We start from the raw sequence: 16932 nt of genomic DNA, 5'->3' as shown, positions 1-16932 counted from the left end.
AGGTCCGGTGCACAGATTCATGCACCGGTGGGATCCCTTGGCCTGGCCTGTGCCTCTCACAATCCAGGACCCCTCAGGGGATGTCAGACTGCTGGTTCAGTCCTATCCTCACAGGCCAGGCTGAGGGACCCCACCAGTGCACAAATCTGTGCACCAGGCCTCTAGTATGCATATAAGATCTTTGGTTAGCTCTCGCCAGGCATCCTTGTGGGAGTAACATTGTCTTTAAACCCTGCGTGGCAATCCCTGATGCACCGCCATGATGCCCAGGGAAGACAGGGCTACCTGGAAGTCCAACTACTTCCTTAAGATCATCCAACGTCTGGATGATTACCCAAAATGCTTCATTGTGGGAGCAGACAATGTGGGCTCCAAGCAAATGCAGCAGATTAGCATGTCCCTCCCTGGGAAGGCTGTGGTGCTGATGGGCAAGAACACCATGATGGGCAAGGCCATCCGAGGACACCTGGAAAACAGCCCAGCTCTGGAGAAACTGCTGCCTCATATCCGGGGGAATGTGGGCTTTGTGTTCACCAAGAGGACCTCACTGAGATCCGGGACATGCTGCTGGCCAATAAGGTGCCAGCTGCTGCCCTTGCTGGTGCCATTGCCCCTTGTGAAGTCACTGTGCCAGCCCAGAACACTGGTCTGGGGCCAGAGAAGACCTCCTTCTTCCAGGCTTTAGGTGTCACCACTAACATCTCCAGGGGCACCATTGAAATCCTGAGTGATGCACAGCTGATTAAGACTGGAGACAAAGTGGGAGCCAGCGAAGCCACACTGCTGCACATGCTGAACATTTCCCCCTTCTCCTCTGGGCTGATCATCCAGCAGGTGTTTGACAGTGGCAGCATCTACAGCCCAGAAGTGCTTGACATCACAGAGGACACTCTGCATTCCCGCTGCCTGGAGGGTGTACGCAATGTTGCCAGCGTATGCCTTCACATGGGTGGCCCAACTTTGCATCAGTACTCCATTCTATCATCAATGGGAACACGCGGGTTCTGGCTTTGTCTGTGGAGACTGATTACACCTTCCCACTTGCTGAAAAGGTCAAGGCCTTCTTGGCGGATCCATCTGCTTTTGTGGCTCCTGCCCCTGTGGCTGCTGCCACCACTGCTGCTCCTGCTGCTGCTGCAGCCCCAGCCAAGGTTGAAGCAAAGGAAGAGTCGGAGGAGTCGGACGAGGATATGGAATTTGGTCTCTTTGATTAATTACCAAAAAGCAACCAGCTCAGCCAACTCTATTTGAGAAACAAGGAAATAAAGCTTACTTCTCTTAAAAAAAAAAAAAAAAAGATTTTTGGTTAATCTCTTCCCACTCTCCACCTCCCCGCTTTCCTCTGAGATTCATCAGTCTGTTACACGTTTCCATTCCAGTGCATTGACTGTCTGCCCCCTGGTGGTCATTGAGCATCATAGCTACCGGTCAAACAGTCGAACAGTCTAATGGTCGCTTAGGTTTTATATATATAGATATCATTCATACCTCACAGCAACCCTATGCAATAGGTACTCCTTTCCCCATGTTAGGAAAGAGAATATAGAGGTTTAGAGTGGTTAAGAAACTTGCCTTAAATGACACAGCTAGCTGGAAACAGAGCCAGGATTTGAATTCCACCCATCTTACTTCCCATTCCTGCTCTTAACCTGGTACAAATCAACCATGTTCAGTGTACACAAGGATTGTGTTATTTTCATTTGTTTTGACTTGGAACATGTTTTCTCATAGAAACAACTCCTAAAAGGGCTTCCAGATCAATGCACCGAGGCCTATTTGTGCCTTGTTGTTGTTTAAATTCTACCTGCAGGAAAACTAACAGGAACAAGATGTTTCAATGATGGTAATGAAAGTAAATGTGAGGGCAAATAAACAAGGAATTTTTTTAAATCTTAAATATCTATGTTGGGGAACTCCAAAATGACTATAAAAGGTGAAGGAAGAAAATGAACATTTTTGCTAAGATTATGAAAATTCCTCCCAACCAATTTCAAGCACTTTAGAGGTGATTACTGCAGGCCTTTTGTTTTGAATTTCCTGTTCCATGGTCCTGTTGCAGCAGTAGCACTAATCATGCGCCTCAAAATAGTAATAATAATAATAAATAAATAAAGATTTTTTTCAATTTTGCACACAAGTGAAAATATGGTAGTATAAGAGAAAATGCATGAACTTTGGAACCAAACACACAAGAATTAAAAATCGAATTTCTGCCAAATAGAGAAGCAATTAAGAAATCTCAGTCCCTTTACAGGGCATGAGTTTGTAAGGGGAAATACATTTTGGGTTTTCTTCTCATTTCTCTGAACAACATAGGGTTGAGAACTTGGGTATCATATGTAATAGATAGTTTGAGTAATTGGGTGACCAAGTAAAAAGACTGAAATACCATGAGAAACAGAACATGATATCTAAGTTAGGAGAAATGAGAACGTTAAAAAAATCAACTCTGACTGTAGGCTTGAAAGAAATCCATCTATGAACAAAATGAACATCGTAATGAATGCTGAAAGGTGAGCCTGAATTGGGACTTTTCCAAGGTGCCACGTGAGGATAAGGAGAAACTGAAGAGTGGACCAGTTATATTTTCTGGTTCTGGCTCCAACTGCTCTTATATCTCACCAGAAACCAAGTCTTGGCCCATGGCTTCTTAAAAATACTCAGAAAAGCCAGGCTGGTATGGCTGAGCATCAGCCTATGAACCAGAAGGTCATGGTTCGATTCCTAGTCAGGGCACATGCCCGGGTTACAGGCTCAATCCCCAGTAGGGGGCATGCAGGAGGCAGCCAAACAATGATTCTTTCATCATTGATGTTTCTATCTCTCCCTCCCTTCCTCTCTCTCTAAAATCAATAAAAACATATATAGAGAGAGAGATGTCCTACTGTTTCAAAAAAAAAATACTCAGAAGATAGTGTAAATCCTTTCTCAAGAACAATCGCTAAAAGTAGCATTCTTTTGAAACCTCAATACTGTAATCACCTATTTTTATTGATCCTTTCGCCTTCCTTTACAGTTCGTACTCTTGCAAAGAGGGTCTTCCATAATGTCAGTTGGGAGACTGACTGCCATTAAAATCCAAATCAAATTCTCACTCTGAGATTCAAGAACCACTCAAATGCAGATATTTGCAGCCTTCTTTTTTATTTTTATTTTAATTGATTGATTTGAGAGAGGGAGAGAAATATCAATTTGTTGTTCTACTTATTTATGTATTCACTGGTTGATTCTTGTATGTGTCTTGGCTAGGGATTGAACTTGCAACCTGGACATACCAGGACGACGCTCTAACCAGCTGACTTACCAGGCCGGGATCTACAGCCACCTTTTTTGAAATACAAAAGCAATTTTAAATGCCACAGGACTTTACTCAGCATGTCAATAATATCTTAGTGACCTTATTGACAAAAAATAACATTGACAAAAAGACTAAAAAAAACCCTGTAAAATGTCCGTATCTTTTGTATAAAGGGTACTTCTTAAAAAGATATTTATTTTTTCCATTTGGAAAACAAACACACACGTAAATCAAGAGTTTATATTTGGTTCCTGCTAGAGGTTTTGTGAAACAATGATGATTTTCTCTTTGGACAGCACTCTTCTTCCAGGGACAGAGTTTGTTATTTAGGAATGGGTGACACAGAGCGGCAAGCTGAGAAGAGAACATGGAGGTCTTTCAGGAGTCTTGAGATAAAGGGTTACCTTGGAAACCTGCAACCTTCCTATCTCCTCAAGTCTCCTGGCAAGGGGAGGAGGACCACACCCCCAGCAGCTGAAAGGCTTGAGTTGGGGCTTGCACATAGGACTACACCACAGACCGAGGGCAGAGAGCTCTCTGAAGTCATCTGCCAGGACTTTTTCAAAAGGTGCTTAAAGCTCTGGGAATAACACTTGAGATTCTGTTTGTGTTGTATACTCATAATGGGGTGCTGACCTGACACACAAATGTGTGTGTCAGATTTTCTCCCAGTGGGGTTGGTAATACATTACACTCCCAGATCAAAGTACCCCTACTTATGCACTCAGTAAGAGGGTAGTTTGCCTGGTCTCATTACTCCAAGAATTAACAAATACAAGAGGAGGTGAAAATAGGTTTGCATATCAGCTAATTTGTTCAACACCATACTTGCAATCTATCCCTAAAAAAGGGGCTCTTTGCCCCATTCACATTATGCAAGATTTGTTCTTCAGCATGAAAAGGACCCGATATTTCAGGGGTAAATCAATGGAATAAATCAATTATTAAAGTCTAGCCAAGTTTCATCATTGAAAGTAAGGAAAAGCTATTGTATTCTATTCTTTCCTTCTGGTTCCTCAGGGCTCTCCCTCCCTCATTTCCCCCTAATTCTTTGCTTGAATCCACTTATTTGAGCCAACAATCTCTTGCCTTCAGCTGAGAATACTCCCAGCAGTTGTTTTTGGCTTGTGTCTCTTCATTTCTAAGAAGTTTCTCTTTATCTGCCAAGATCCCAAGCAAGTTGCTTTCAGTGAGAATTCCTCAGACCATGCCTATACCCTCTTTTCTAGAAGGTTTACTCATTCCTTCTCCCATGTCTAATAAGACTCCGTAACCACCACTGGTACAGCATATAACGCATTGTATTATTTTTATTGGGAAAGAAACCATTCCTTTTTTTTTTTTTTTTTTTTTTGTATCTCGGTGCCTAGATTTCTGGCATGTGTGTCAGTGCCAGCATAATGCTGGGCCCTATTTACAGAATTAAAAATAATACAGTGAAGTATTGGGGACCTTACTTGAGGTCTCTGAGTATGAATATCATGGGGAGAAATGAATGGGTATTTGTGACAGAGACTGTTTTCCGTATTCATTTCCCCGTTCCTCCACTGTGAGAGAAGCCCTGATTTTTGGCTGGGCATGTGGCAATGCAGAATACAGACTGAGTTTTTCAGCCTCCTTTGCAGCTAGGTAAGGCCATGTGACTCAGTTTTAGCCAATAGAACTGTCATGTGGCAGCTTCCAGGAATTCTTCAAAGAGTGCTGATATGTACGATACTAATTTTTTCTTTGGAGCTTCCTATTTCTTACTGCCTGGAATATAGACATGAGGGCTGGAGCTGAGCAGCCCTCTAAGGCCATGAAGTAGTGATCTAGGGAAGTTATGTACAGTGGAACATCAAGACAGAGAGAGGAACTGCCTAAATGTCCATCAATGGATGAATGGATAAATGAAATGTGATATAGATATAGATATATGATATATGATACGTGATATATAATAAAATGTTACTTTGTCAAAAAAAAAAAAAAAGAATGAAATTCTGCAATTTGCAATAATGTGGATGAACCTGGAGGGCATGATGCTAAATGAAATAAACCAGATAGAGAAAGACAAATACTGCATGGTAACACTTATATGTGGAATCTAAAAAATAAAATAAACCAGATTCATAGAAACAGAGTAGAATAACGGTGCCAAGAGGTGAGAGGTGAGGGAAATGGGGATGTGTGTATCAAAGGTACAAGCTTTCAATTGTGAGATGAACAAGCCTCTGAGGATGTAAGGTACAGCACGGGGACTACAAGTAACAACAATGTCGTGTACAATTGGAACTTGCTAAGCCCGTAGATCTCAAGTGTTCTGACATGCAAACAAAGATGACTATGTAAGGTGAATAATGTTTTCATTTGATTGTGGTAATCACTTCACAATGTATGTACATAGAAAATCATCAAGTTATACACTTTAAATGTATAAATTTTGATCTGTAGATTAAATGAGGCCCTCGTAGAGGAAAGCCACCATACCAACCCTACACTACAAATGCTGGACTTTTATGTAAAAGAACAACTTCTATGTTGTTTCACCATGATTAGTTGAACTTGCTGTTAGAGCTAAACCTAGTCCTGATACTGTACTGCATCTTGCGCTTCGTGGTTGGTGTGTTTTGTAATTTCTCATATAAAAAAAAAAAAGAATCTTCCCCCAGAGGTTTAGATGAGTCATATCTGGAATCTACAGACTGGAAAATTAAATGTTTCAATATCATCAATCATGATGATGTGCACACAAGCACACACATTTTGGGCGTCAATTAGTAGCTTTTGTTATTGAGTGCTTTCTGTATACCAGACACTGTGCTATATTTATATGCATTATTTTACTTACCCCTCATAAAAACCTTATGATGTAGGGACTTTTATTATCTCCACCTGATCAGTGAGGTAGCTGTCGATTAGAGAAGTTAAGTAAACAGCCAGCCAATAGCCAAGGCAAGGTGTCTTCCCTCTAAGCCCATGCATTAACCACTCCAGGATACTTGCTGCAGAAGGGGCTGCAGGAGAGACCCTTCCTCTTCAAATCCATTAAGCCCCATGCTGCGAATGCCAAGTTGTCCAGGAATGGAATTCTACCGGCAAGGGGACCGTTGAGTACCCCTTGGGAGAGCGACGGAGAAAACTGAAGAGGAACTCCTATGCTGGACTCTCAATAAAGAGCCAGAGGCTAGAGAGACTCATGTTTTCATGAGTAAGTTGGCGGTGGGAGGTGTGAATATGGGATTGAGTAGGGTCTCACTGCACAGCCACGCTGTGGCACTGAAGTCCAAAGTCAGAGATAATGACACCGACACTTGGCAACCAGAAAATCACATTTCTATATAATAGACCAGAGGCTCAAACACTTGAAATTTATATTCAACAAGAAAGGAATTCAGGAAAAAAAAAGATTTATACATTTTGCTACTCTGACCTCAATGATAACACCCCAAACATCCTAAAAGAGTAATTAATTTCCACTCATTTCCCCAAGTTATAAACACTCATTCATTCATGACATATGTATGGAGGCACTGCCGTGTGCGTGGGCTGTGCTAGCAGGAATTGGGACACACAGTGGAATGAGAGCCCCCAGATGGTGCAGTCAGTGGTGGGAGATCCACCTGTAAACAGATCTTCACGGTGCAGGGTGCCATGTGCCCTAATGGAGGTATGTACAGGGCTGTGTGGACCCTAAATGAGAAGCACTCATCTCACGGAAGGTCTTGGAGATGATGGAGCAGAGTTTTGAGGATGACCAGGACTTATCCAAGAGAAGGGGTGACAAGGAGGAGAGGTATTGTTCCTGAGAAAGGGAAGAGCAAGTGCAAGGCTCAGGAGGGCCTGTCACCTTCCAGGAAATGTGCTTCCCTCTAAGGCTAGAGCCTTAGGGGTAAGGAAAGAAGGGGCAAAGAAGAGAGTGGTTCTTAAAGCGATCAGTTTAATGGTAAGCTGTATCAAATTTATATTCATATAGTCGAGCAGCATTCATAGTACTTCTCTTTGTTTTTCACTGTAGTGGAAAACGTAGTGGTTTCAAACTCCAGTCCTCCAAAGGACAAAGCAATGAACCATTGTCTGCTAGTAGTGTCCAGGCCCCTCCCCCGCTAACATACTCATTTCCCAGTTCTTCACACGTGTCCACTCCTACCCCACGACTGGAGATGTTGCTTCATGTCCAGCTTCGGGGGTGGATTCTTGCTAGTCTAGGGCAGAGGACCGCCCATGGGCTTACTACCTGTTTTATAAATAATGTGTATTTGAAAACAACCACACCCAGCATTTCCTGTGGCTGCTTCTGCGGTGCAACCGCAGAGTTGAGTGACAGAGACTGTATGGCTAACAAAACTAAAATATTTATTGCCTGGTTCTTTCCGGAAAATATTTGCTGACCCCTGATCTAGGCCAATCAGAACACTGAATTCCCCTGGCAGATCTTATTGGTCCAAAGGTGGGCTTGTTGCTTACACTGGCCAATCATAGTAAAGGGAAGAACTTAGGTTTTATGTTTGCAGCAAGGATTCTCTCATTTCCCTCAGTTGTTGCCCCAGTTGCTGCCATGGCTGTTCTGATGTTCATGGCAGAACCACGAGATGGAAAGATCTGGGTCCCTGATAGCACTGTTGAGGCATTAAATCAAGCAACCCAGCAGCCTGCCCTATCTCTGGACTTAGTGTCCTTTGAGATAACACATTCCCTTATTGTTTAAGCCAGTTTGAGTAAGGCTCTCTCTCTTACTTGGAAGTAAAAGCATCCATTGTTGTGCATAAGTAATGCCATCTTGATCAAAGGCAGACTCTCACAGGCTGGGTCCTAAAGCATAGTCACAAACCCAGAATTAAGCAGAGGAAATAATGGTAAGAAATAAGCACCATCAGAAGCCTGTGCACACTGCCCTTGGGGAGAGTCTAAGGGCAGCCACACACCCTACCTATGGTTGATTGAAATTTTTTGAAAAATAAAGTTTCTAATTCAATAACTCAAGATGGTTTTCAAAGAACAGCAGTGTAGATATATTGAAAATTGGTGGGATGGGGAAGTATCTAGGAAAAGTGACAGCTGACAGCCTAAGAGAAAGGAGAAAGACAGAAGAAACAGATACAAACAAATGAACAAAAAACACAAAAGTAGATCATGCCAGTTAATATAGAGGCAAAAGCTCCTTATAAGTAGCCTGCGATGGCCCCAGGAGTGACACTATGTTAGACAATCACAATCCGTGCTTATAAAAACTGGCCTTGACACGCCAAAAATAGAATTAGTTGTGTCCAGTCTATTCTGTTTAAAACACACAAAGAAGAATGAAGGCTCTTTTATCCCAAGATTTTCTGACTCTGCTCAAAAACATTTTCTCTTAATAACAAAATGACAATTCAATGATATGGGAAACACACCCTGTTCCTCAAATGCTAGATCAAAGGAATCTTTGCAAGAGGAGTCCTGCTTCACAACCTAGTTCCACTGTGCCCTGGGCCAGCAGGATGGTACTTTTCTAACATCAAACATTGGCTCCATTATATAGCACCCCTGAAAGCAGGATCCAGGTATGGAATCTCACATTTGGTGCAGAGGCCAGTGCAGTGCAGTGAACAAAGCACACACACTGGAGTCAGATCTGAATCCAAATCTCAGTTCTGCATCCAAACTAGCTATGTGGATCTCTGCTTCCTAACTCATAAGAAAGGAACAATGATACATTTCTCGCCTGATTATTGTAAGACCTCAAATATATATATATATATATATATATATATATATATATATATATATACATGTGTGTGTGTGTATATCTATCTATCTATCTACATATAGATAGATAGATAGATAGATAGATAGATAGATAGATAGATACACACACACACATTAAAGGCCCGGTGCATGAAATTCCTGCACAGGTAGGATCCCTAGGCCTGGCTGGCAATCAGGACCAATCGGGGCCTTCCTTTTCCCAGCTGCCAGCTGCTGGCCCTGGCCATCCTTTGTTTTGCACCACCCCCTGGTGGTTAGCGCACATCATAGAGAGCTGTCAAACTCCCAATCTGTCGAACTCCCAGTCGATTGAACTCCCAAGAGGACAATTTGCATATTAGCCTTTTATTATATAGGATATATATATAGTTGGCATCTAGCGTAACACCTGACATATATTAGGCCTCCATTTATGGAAGCTGTTACTGTCTGTTATTGGTATTGGTATTATTATTATCATTCTATCCCAAGTATTCTAAAACATTGTATTTGATACGCAAATTTGCTATAGAAATATTTCAAGCCAGAGAGGGACAATCCCATCTGCCTTGTTTAAACCTTCAGTGACCTTCCTTTGGTTTCATTGGCCCCCATGTATGGAGTGCAAGGAAAAAACAAAGAAAGAGGCAGACTGCTCCAGATTGGCAGGGGGAATTTAATGAGCAAGGTAACTTACTGGCAAAGCTTGTCTTGCGTGGTAGCAAAAGGAGGCGATCTCCACACTCACCGGCCAGAACCTTAACGTTTATACAGAGGCCTTCTCTGTGTTCATGTATATCATTCAGCGGTTCTCAACCTGTGGGTCGTGACCCCTTTGGCGGTCGAACGACCCTTTCACAGGGGTCACCTAAGACCATTCTGCATATCAGCTATTCACATTACAATTCATAACAGTAGCAACATGACAGTTATGAAGTAGCAACGGAAATAATTTTATGGTTGGGTCACAACATGAGGAACTGTATTTAAAGGGCCAGAAGGTTGAGAAGCACTGAGATGGTCTTAACACCTTGCTCTCTCAGGCTGTGTCCTTGAAACAGCTCCCACTGTGAGAAAGGTGGGGGAGTGTATATTCCAAAGACATGGAGGTGTGAGGAGGCACTGATTGCCCAGGTCCAGCTCTCAGGTCAATCAGTGGCCATATCCTCTTGGGTACCCCTCCAACACCTTCCGGGGAAGCAGAGTGAGCCAAAACGCTGTGACGAAGAGCTGCGTCCTCCATAACAGTACTTTATTCAGGAATAAGAAATCCATGAAAGCCTAATTCATGGATTGGAAATGAGTTTAAGTGGTCATTGGATCCAGCAACCCACTGCCCCTTCCAATGTGTCAGAGGTCAGATGGGGCCATCATTTAAATTAATAAAGTGCAGTGAATGGCTGAGGCAGTTGATGTGGTCAATCTAGCTTCTAATATGCTCTGAATGGTCCCACACTATTCAACAGTAGGATCTTCAGAGGACCCAAACTATTCAACAGTGACCACACTTAACAGAGGCGTGTGGAAGTTAATGATGACCTCAGGAGGCTAGGAAGTCCAAGATCAAAGTGCTGGCTGATTCAGTTCCTGGTGAGGGCCTTCTTCCTGGCCTTCTCACTGTGTCCTCACAGGTGGAGAGGGAATTATCTCCCTCACTTCCTCTTTTTTTATATAAAGCCACTAATCCCATCCTGAGGCTCCCATCCTTAAGACCTCCTCAAATCCCAATTACCTCCCAAAGACCCATCTCCAAATACCAGCACATTGAGGGTTTGGGCTTCAGCATATGAAGTTAGTGGGGGCACACAATTCAGTTCATACTATGACCCTTCCGTCGCAACGTCTTCATCTAAAACATAATTTCATTCTCTACGTCATGAATAGTCTTTGAAGTGACTTTTCTCAGATTTTCCAAAATATTTCTTCTTTTAGCCATGATTAAGCATAAAGAATTTCATCTCAGCTGGGAGAAGGTTGGAGAGAATCAGCTCTGTAGGAGTAAAGGATGCTTTTATAAAGGAAGCCCTCGTGACACTCTTCTCCACCGAAGAACACTTAGAAATTACATGAGGCCAAGGGAGGTCAGGGATAAGGGAAAGGAGGGTGGAAAAACAGGCTTATGTCAGCAAGAACTCAAGCATGCAAACAATGGCCTGCTCTCTCTCTGCTTAGCCTGAGCTGAGCTCTGGAGCCAACCACGCTCCAACTGAGGCTTTGATTACCAGATAGGGTCTGTGCTACAAGGAAATAAACCTCAAATTTGTGAGAGAAACAATTAGGTGAGGGGGAAGAGATTGAAAACCGTAGTCTGCATTTAGTGACTTTCTTGAGCCTAAGTGAAATAATCTCTGGAGTAATTTCATAAGAAGGCCCAAACTGGCAGGGTCTAAGGGCTGGTTTTGTGTTCATTCTATGTTGACCTCTGCAGTGGTTGAAAAACAAAACAAAACAAAACAAAATGACTCTGGAAAGATCAAACATCCATCTCTTGGTACCTGAGAATGGTGCAGAGAAAGAGAATCCTGAGCAGAAGGTGGAAGCAGAGAAAGTCTTAAAATATGTATGACTGATTCAGTTACCTCTTGGGAGGCACAGGGAAAGGAGGAGGAAGTAAATGACTTTTGCTGAGAGCCAAGGAGGATGTAAGGTCTTAGAAGGAAAGGACCCTGCCTGTCTTGTTTCCAATGACTTCCTAGCTCCTAACATAGGCCTTGGCGTGCAGGAGACACTAAGTATTTGTTTCAGGAAGGAAAGGCATGACCCAGAGCCCATTATATAGTAGGTGCTCAGCAGGTATTTTTGAAAGAATCAACTAATGAATGAATGCCTACTGTATGCCAGGCATTGCTTCATTCTTTCATTCAATTCACAGGGATTTTATTGAACCAGGTCTAGCCTGTCCCTGAAGAGCTTAGTGTTGGGGAGATAGGCACATGAGCAATGGCGATGGCGATGCAATATGCAGACTTCACCAGACTGCAGGCAACATCGGAGAAGAGGATCTCAGTCTCCCTGGGAGAGTCAAGGCAGTCTTTACAGAGGATGCAGCCTTTGAGCTGAAACTTTAAAATGAGCAGAGGATCTCAGACATTTCAGACAAAGAGAATGGTGTGAGAGAAGATGACGAGAAGTTCATCCTTGCAGGAGGAAAAATTCAGGGGGCAAAGAAAGTTGGAAGAGTACATTGAGAAAGGAAAGAGATGAGGCCTAGGCCTCACTCCATCATATAGGGTCTGGTATTTCATTTGAAGTAGTTTGAACTCACCTTCTAGAAAGTAGGAAGGAGGACCAGCTTCATGGACATGTGACCTGCTCAGTCCCACAGTACCCCATGCTCAGTAGGGCCCTGTGCTTGCTTTACTGCTCTGCTGTTGGCTGTCTTAAAATTCTTAATAGTTTTGTCTTTGAGTGTTTGTTTTGTAAGGAAAGTCCAATGGGACAATGAAGCCAGCCCATGAGCAGAGAAGGTATTTACATTATGCATTATCTTGCTGCTTCATTCACATGTGGGATTCATGAAGGCCTGAGAGCACTGCATCCCTGCAGACCTACTATGGGTGGGAGTTGAGCAAGTACAAGGTAAGCATATTATGGAAGCCACCAGCTCCCACCGACTATTGATAGTATGTGCGCATACTAAGAAGTGAGATAAAACAGTTGGGTTCGTTTTATGCAATGGGCTACAAAGTACAAGTTGTGTCACATATGAGTTAAAGGCTCCCATATTTGCATTTAAAACTGGCATTGCACAATATAAAAATGGACAATAAAGTTTGTGCCATAATTTATCATTTGAATTTTTCTTTACATAAAATGGCAAATAAGAGACACTACAAAAAAAAATGGAAAGGAGGAAGTTTCATATTTTCATATTTTAATACATTTAATGGCATTTCTCTTTGCTTTCTAAACATTTTGCACTGAGCCCCAGAAATTATGTAGTTGGCTTTGATGCGGAGCCATTAAAAAATCTCCCACCCTCGCCAGCGTGGCTCAGTTGGTTGGAGCATTGTCTCATACACCAAAAGGTTGCAGGTTCAATTCCCAGTCAGTATGGGAACATAATCAATGGATGTTTCTCTCTCCTCTCTTCCCTTCTCCTTCTCCTCCTCCTCCTCCTCCTCCTCCTCCTCCTCCTCCTCCTCCTCCTTCTTCTTCTCTCTCTCTCTCTCGCTCTCGCTCTCGCTCTCTCTTCAATAAGCATGTCCTCAGGCGAGGATTAAAGGAAGCAAAAAAAAACAAGAAATAAAAACTGTTGAGCAAGGAAGACACACTACAAGACTATTTTATTTTGGAAAAACAATTCTTACCAGAGTGTGTAAGTTACAAGAAAAAGAGGTACAAGGAGAAAGGTTGATGAGGTCTCTGTGAGAGCAGGGTCAGGGGGATGGAGAGAAAGGGATGCGCAAGGAGTTGGTGGGCAGAGTACTAGGGCCAGTGATTCATTCCATAGGAGAGGTAAGCAAGGGGGGAGAATATAGCTTGACTCCCAGATTTCTGGCTTCAGCCCCTGGCTGTTGCCATCCACTGAGATGTGGAGTAGGAGGAAGAGAGAGTGTGGGATGGGTGAGGGAGGAGGTATGGGTTGAAGGTAAAGGTTGGTCTGGGACCTGGGGTAGGCTTCTCATGCTTGGTCCATGCAGTGCTTCTCACTCCACTTTCTGATAACAGACAACTCCTCCTTTGGCCTCAAGGGTGTCGCTGTGACCTGGGCTGGGGCTCACCCTGGTTCTTGGCCACAGCTAGTGGTCCAAGGAGTGGGCAGGTAGATTTCCTAAACCAGGATTATCAGAGCCCTTCCCTAGGATTTTTCAAACTAAAGCTGGGAGGTGTCCCAGCACCAGAAGTGAGTGTGCAATTGCCAAACAACCTGGTTCTAGTGAGCCTGAGACATGGGTCAGAATGAAGCCAATACAGAGAGGATGAGCAGTGAACCCAGTGACTCTGAGTTCCTGGATCCCCCTCCATTCTGCCCTTTCAGGTAGCAGGATCTAAGAAAACCACCCTCTCTTCATTCCCCTCCACCCTTTCCCAGCCTTTTATGTTTTCCTTAAGCTAACTGGAGTTAGGGCTTGGTCACTTTCGACTGAAAGAGTCCTGATCAATACAGGGCCCGTGCCACATGCCCATGAGAACAGCCTGTGACAGATATTATTCCTGTCCCATGGAGAAGTGAACCGAGGCTCAGGAAGGCTGGAGAACCGCCCGGCCTCTCGTGGCTAGCAAGCCAAAGCTCAAAGGCAGGTGTGTCTAACTCCAAAGCCAGTCATCTCTGCACGATGCCACACCTTCTTCCTAATCTGTTCTTTTTTAAAAAATATATTTTATTGATTTTCTTTACAGAGAGGAAGGGAGAGGGATAGAGAGTTAGAAACATCGATGAGAGAGAAGCATCGATCAGATGCCTCCTGCACACTCCCTATTGGGGATGTGCCCGCAGCCGAGGTACATGCTCTTGGCCGGAATGGAACCTGGGACCCTTCAGTCCACAGGCCGACGCTCTATCCACTGAGCCAAACTGGTCAGGGCAGTTCTTTATTCTTACTTTCCTTTCTATAAACTCAGGACTTCAAATTTAGGGACATTCATGCTACTGAACTTCCAAGTTTCTTGCTTCATGACCAACAGCAATGAGACCAGACGATGAGTTCTCTGGAGCGTTTCCCAGTCTCTGACTATTCCCACTTTGAAAGGCACGGGTACCAGAGGGCCTGGATGCTAATTTTGCAGAAGTTTAAAGTCAGTGGCCTATCACTGAAACCTTAGTTTTCTACACTTTGTCTTGTTTTATGAGTTCAAATGGAAATTCAAGCCTTAATTCCTAACAGAGTTATAAGGAGGTGATAACAAACGGAGCCCAAGGCTTCAGAACTTGAGCAAAGCTCTCCGTGACCTTTTCTCAAGCCTGCCTGTCTGTCACTGAAAAAGTTCTGGTTACTCCAGAACACACAGGTAAGTGTCTATGGAAATAGCTTGCGTCCTTCTCCCCATTAGTCTTCAATGGGTAAGAGGTTACAGCTCCATAGAGTTCATCCCTTCTCTCGCCAAAGGATATGGCAGCTCTAAATTGCCCATAGTTGTACTTCCTGTCACCAACCTCACAGCCACCCAGCGATTTCAGACACAGTTGGGTGAATGTTTGAAATCCACCCTCACAATAGTTTAATAGGGATATATACATACCCTTATTAAAATATATAAAAATATATTCCTCATCCAAGGACGTGCTTATTGGTTTTATTTTTTTATTTTATATGTTTATTGATTTCAGAGAGGAAGGGAGTGGGAAAGAGAGATAGAAACATCAATGAAGAGAGAGAATTGATTAGCTGCCTCCTGCATGCCCCCTACTGGGGATGGAGCCCGCAACCTGGGCATGTGCTCTTGACCCCAATCGAAGCCAGGACCCTTCAGTCCGCAGACCAACTTTCTGTCCACTGAGCCAAACCAGCTAGGCCGCGCAGTGGTTCTCCACCTTCTGGCCCTTTAAATACAGCTCTCCTCATGTTGTGACCCAACCATAAAATTATTTTTGTTGCTACTTCATAACCTTAATGTTGCTACTGTTATGAATCGTAATGTAAATATCTGATATGCAGGATGGTCTTAGGCGACCCCTGTGAAAGGTTCGTTCTACCGCCAAAGGGATCACGACCAACAGGTTGAGAACCGCTGAGGGCAACTTACTGGTTTTAAAGAGAGGGGAAGAGAATGGGGGAAGAGAATGGGGGGGGGGGGGGGGGGAGAGAGAGAGAGAGAGAGAGAGAGAAACATCTATGTGAAAGCGAAACATTGATCAGTTGCCTTTCCGTGTGTGTCTCAGCTGGGTTTGAACCCCCAACACTTCAGTGTATGGGCACACTTGATTATAAAATTTTTCAAAATGACAACACAGGAGCCAGGAGGATGAGACCTAATCATAGCGCTCAAATCCAGCTGCTGTGGTTTCCCCAAAGCGATTACGTCTGATTACCACAAATGACTTAGTCCTCCTGTTATCTGAAAACTAGGTGACCCTTCTGTCCTCAGAGCTGTTTTGGGGGCACTGAGATTCACCCAGAAAAAGTGTGCACGTGGAGGGTTTTCCATTAAAAAAAGAAGTGGCGAATCACAGCAGCAAAATCTGTTCGCTCCCAGGTCCTCCGATTCAAAGGTTTCCTGGGCAGCCACAGCAGATAAGGCCTTATCTTCCGCCCTCGGTTCCCTTCTCGGGCTCTCTGCCCTGCCTGGCATAAGCAAGGGGCCCCTAACCGCGGAGACCAACGCCCCAGAGGCAGCGGGGCCACCGGCGAGTCTGCGGCTTCCCGCAAAGCCAGGGCGCAGCGAAGGGGCCGCGACACTTCCGGTGCCCGGCCCGCTGTTGGCCACACTTCCGGTGGCCGGCAAGCGCTCGCCACACTTCCTGTTTTCCGCGCGGGAGGGGAGGGGAGGGGAGGGGAGAGGAATGGAGGGGAGGAGTGGGCTGGGAGGAGGGCCGGGAGGCGGCGGCGGCCCCTGTGCAGGCGTGGCGCGCGCGGGGCGGTCGCGGGCACAGAGCGTCCGCCTGGTCTCCGGAGCCGGGAGCAGCCTCGGCGGCCGCGCCTCCTGCCCTGCGTCCATCCACCCGGCCCTCGGCCCCGCCGCGCGGCACCATGCCCGCCGTGGACAAGCTGCTGTTGGAGGAGGCTTTGCAGGACAGCCCCCAGGTACCTCCCGCCGCCCGGCCCCCCTCGCCCGCCGGCTGAGGCCGAGGAGGCCCCTCCGGCCGCCCCGGGGTGGAGGCTGGGAGTGCTCCCGGGGCCCCCTCGGGGGCGAGGGGGGCGGGCCCGGCCCTGTGTCCTGAGCCCGGGTGTCCCCGGAGGGGGTGTCCCCCTGGCTGAGCTGGAGGACCCCGGCAAGCCACCCCGAGGCCCGAGCCTTTGTGTCCTGACCCCTTTCCAGAGTCCGCT

At 45.0% G+C, this 16932-nt stretch overlaps 1 protein-coding gene and 1 pseudogene across 9 annotated transcripts in view; both read left to right on the top strand.

Moving 5' to 3' along the window:
• Positions 1-227: 227 nt before the first annotated feature.
• LOC118650909 lies at positions 228-1297 on the top strand (annotated as a pseudogene).
• A 15167-nt stretch (positions 1298-16464) lies between these two features.
• The window catches only part of APPL2 (adaptor protein, phosphotyrosine interacting with PH domain and leucine zipper 2), a 41349-nt gene continuing 40881 nt past the window's right edge, over positions 16465-16932 (top strand). For 3 of the 9 annotated variants that reach the window (XM_036297896.1, XM_036297894.1, XM_036297893.1), the window contains exon 1: positions 16467-16689. In XM_036297896.1, the coding sequence (XP_036153789.1) occupies positions 16636-16689 (54 nt within the window). In that variant the 5' untranslated portion in view covers positions 16467-16635. Of the gene's footprint in view, positions 16690-16932 lie in introns of all 9 variants that reach the window. The other 6 variants (XM_036297898.1, XM_036297895.1, XM_036297902.1 and 3 more) reach the window with 5 other exon arrangements.

Source organism: Myotis myotis, unplaced genomic scaffold (genome assembly GCF_014108235.1).
Source record: "Myotis myotis isolate mMyoMyo1 unplaced genomic scaffold, mMyoMyo1.p scaffold_m19_p_3, whole genome shotgun sequence".
In the NCBI taxonomy this organism is placed as follows: Eukaryota; Metazoa; Chordata; class Mammalia; order Chiroptera; family Vespertilionidae; genus Myotis; species Myotis myotis.
Note: the sequence above shows the minus strand (reverse complement) of the source record. Positions and strands in the feature narration are given on the sequence as shown.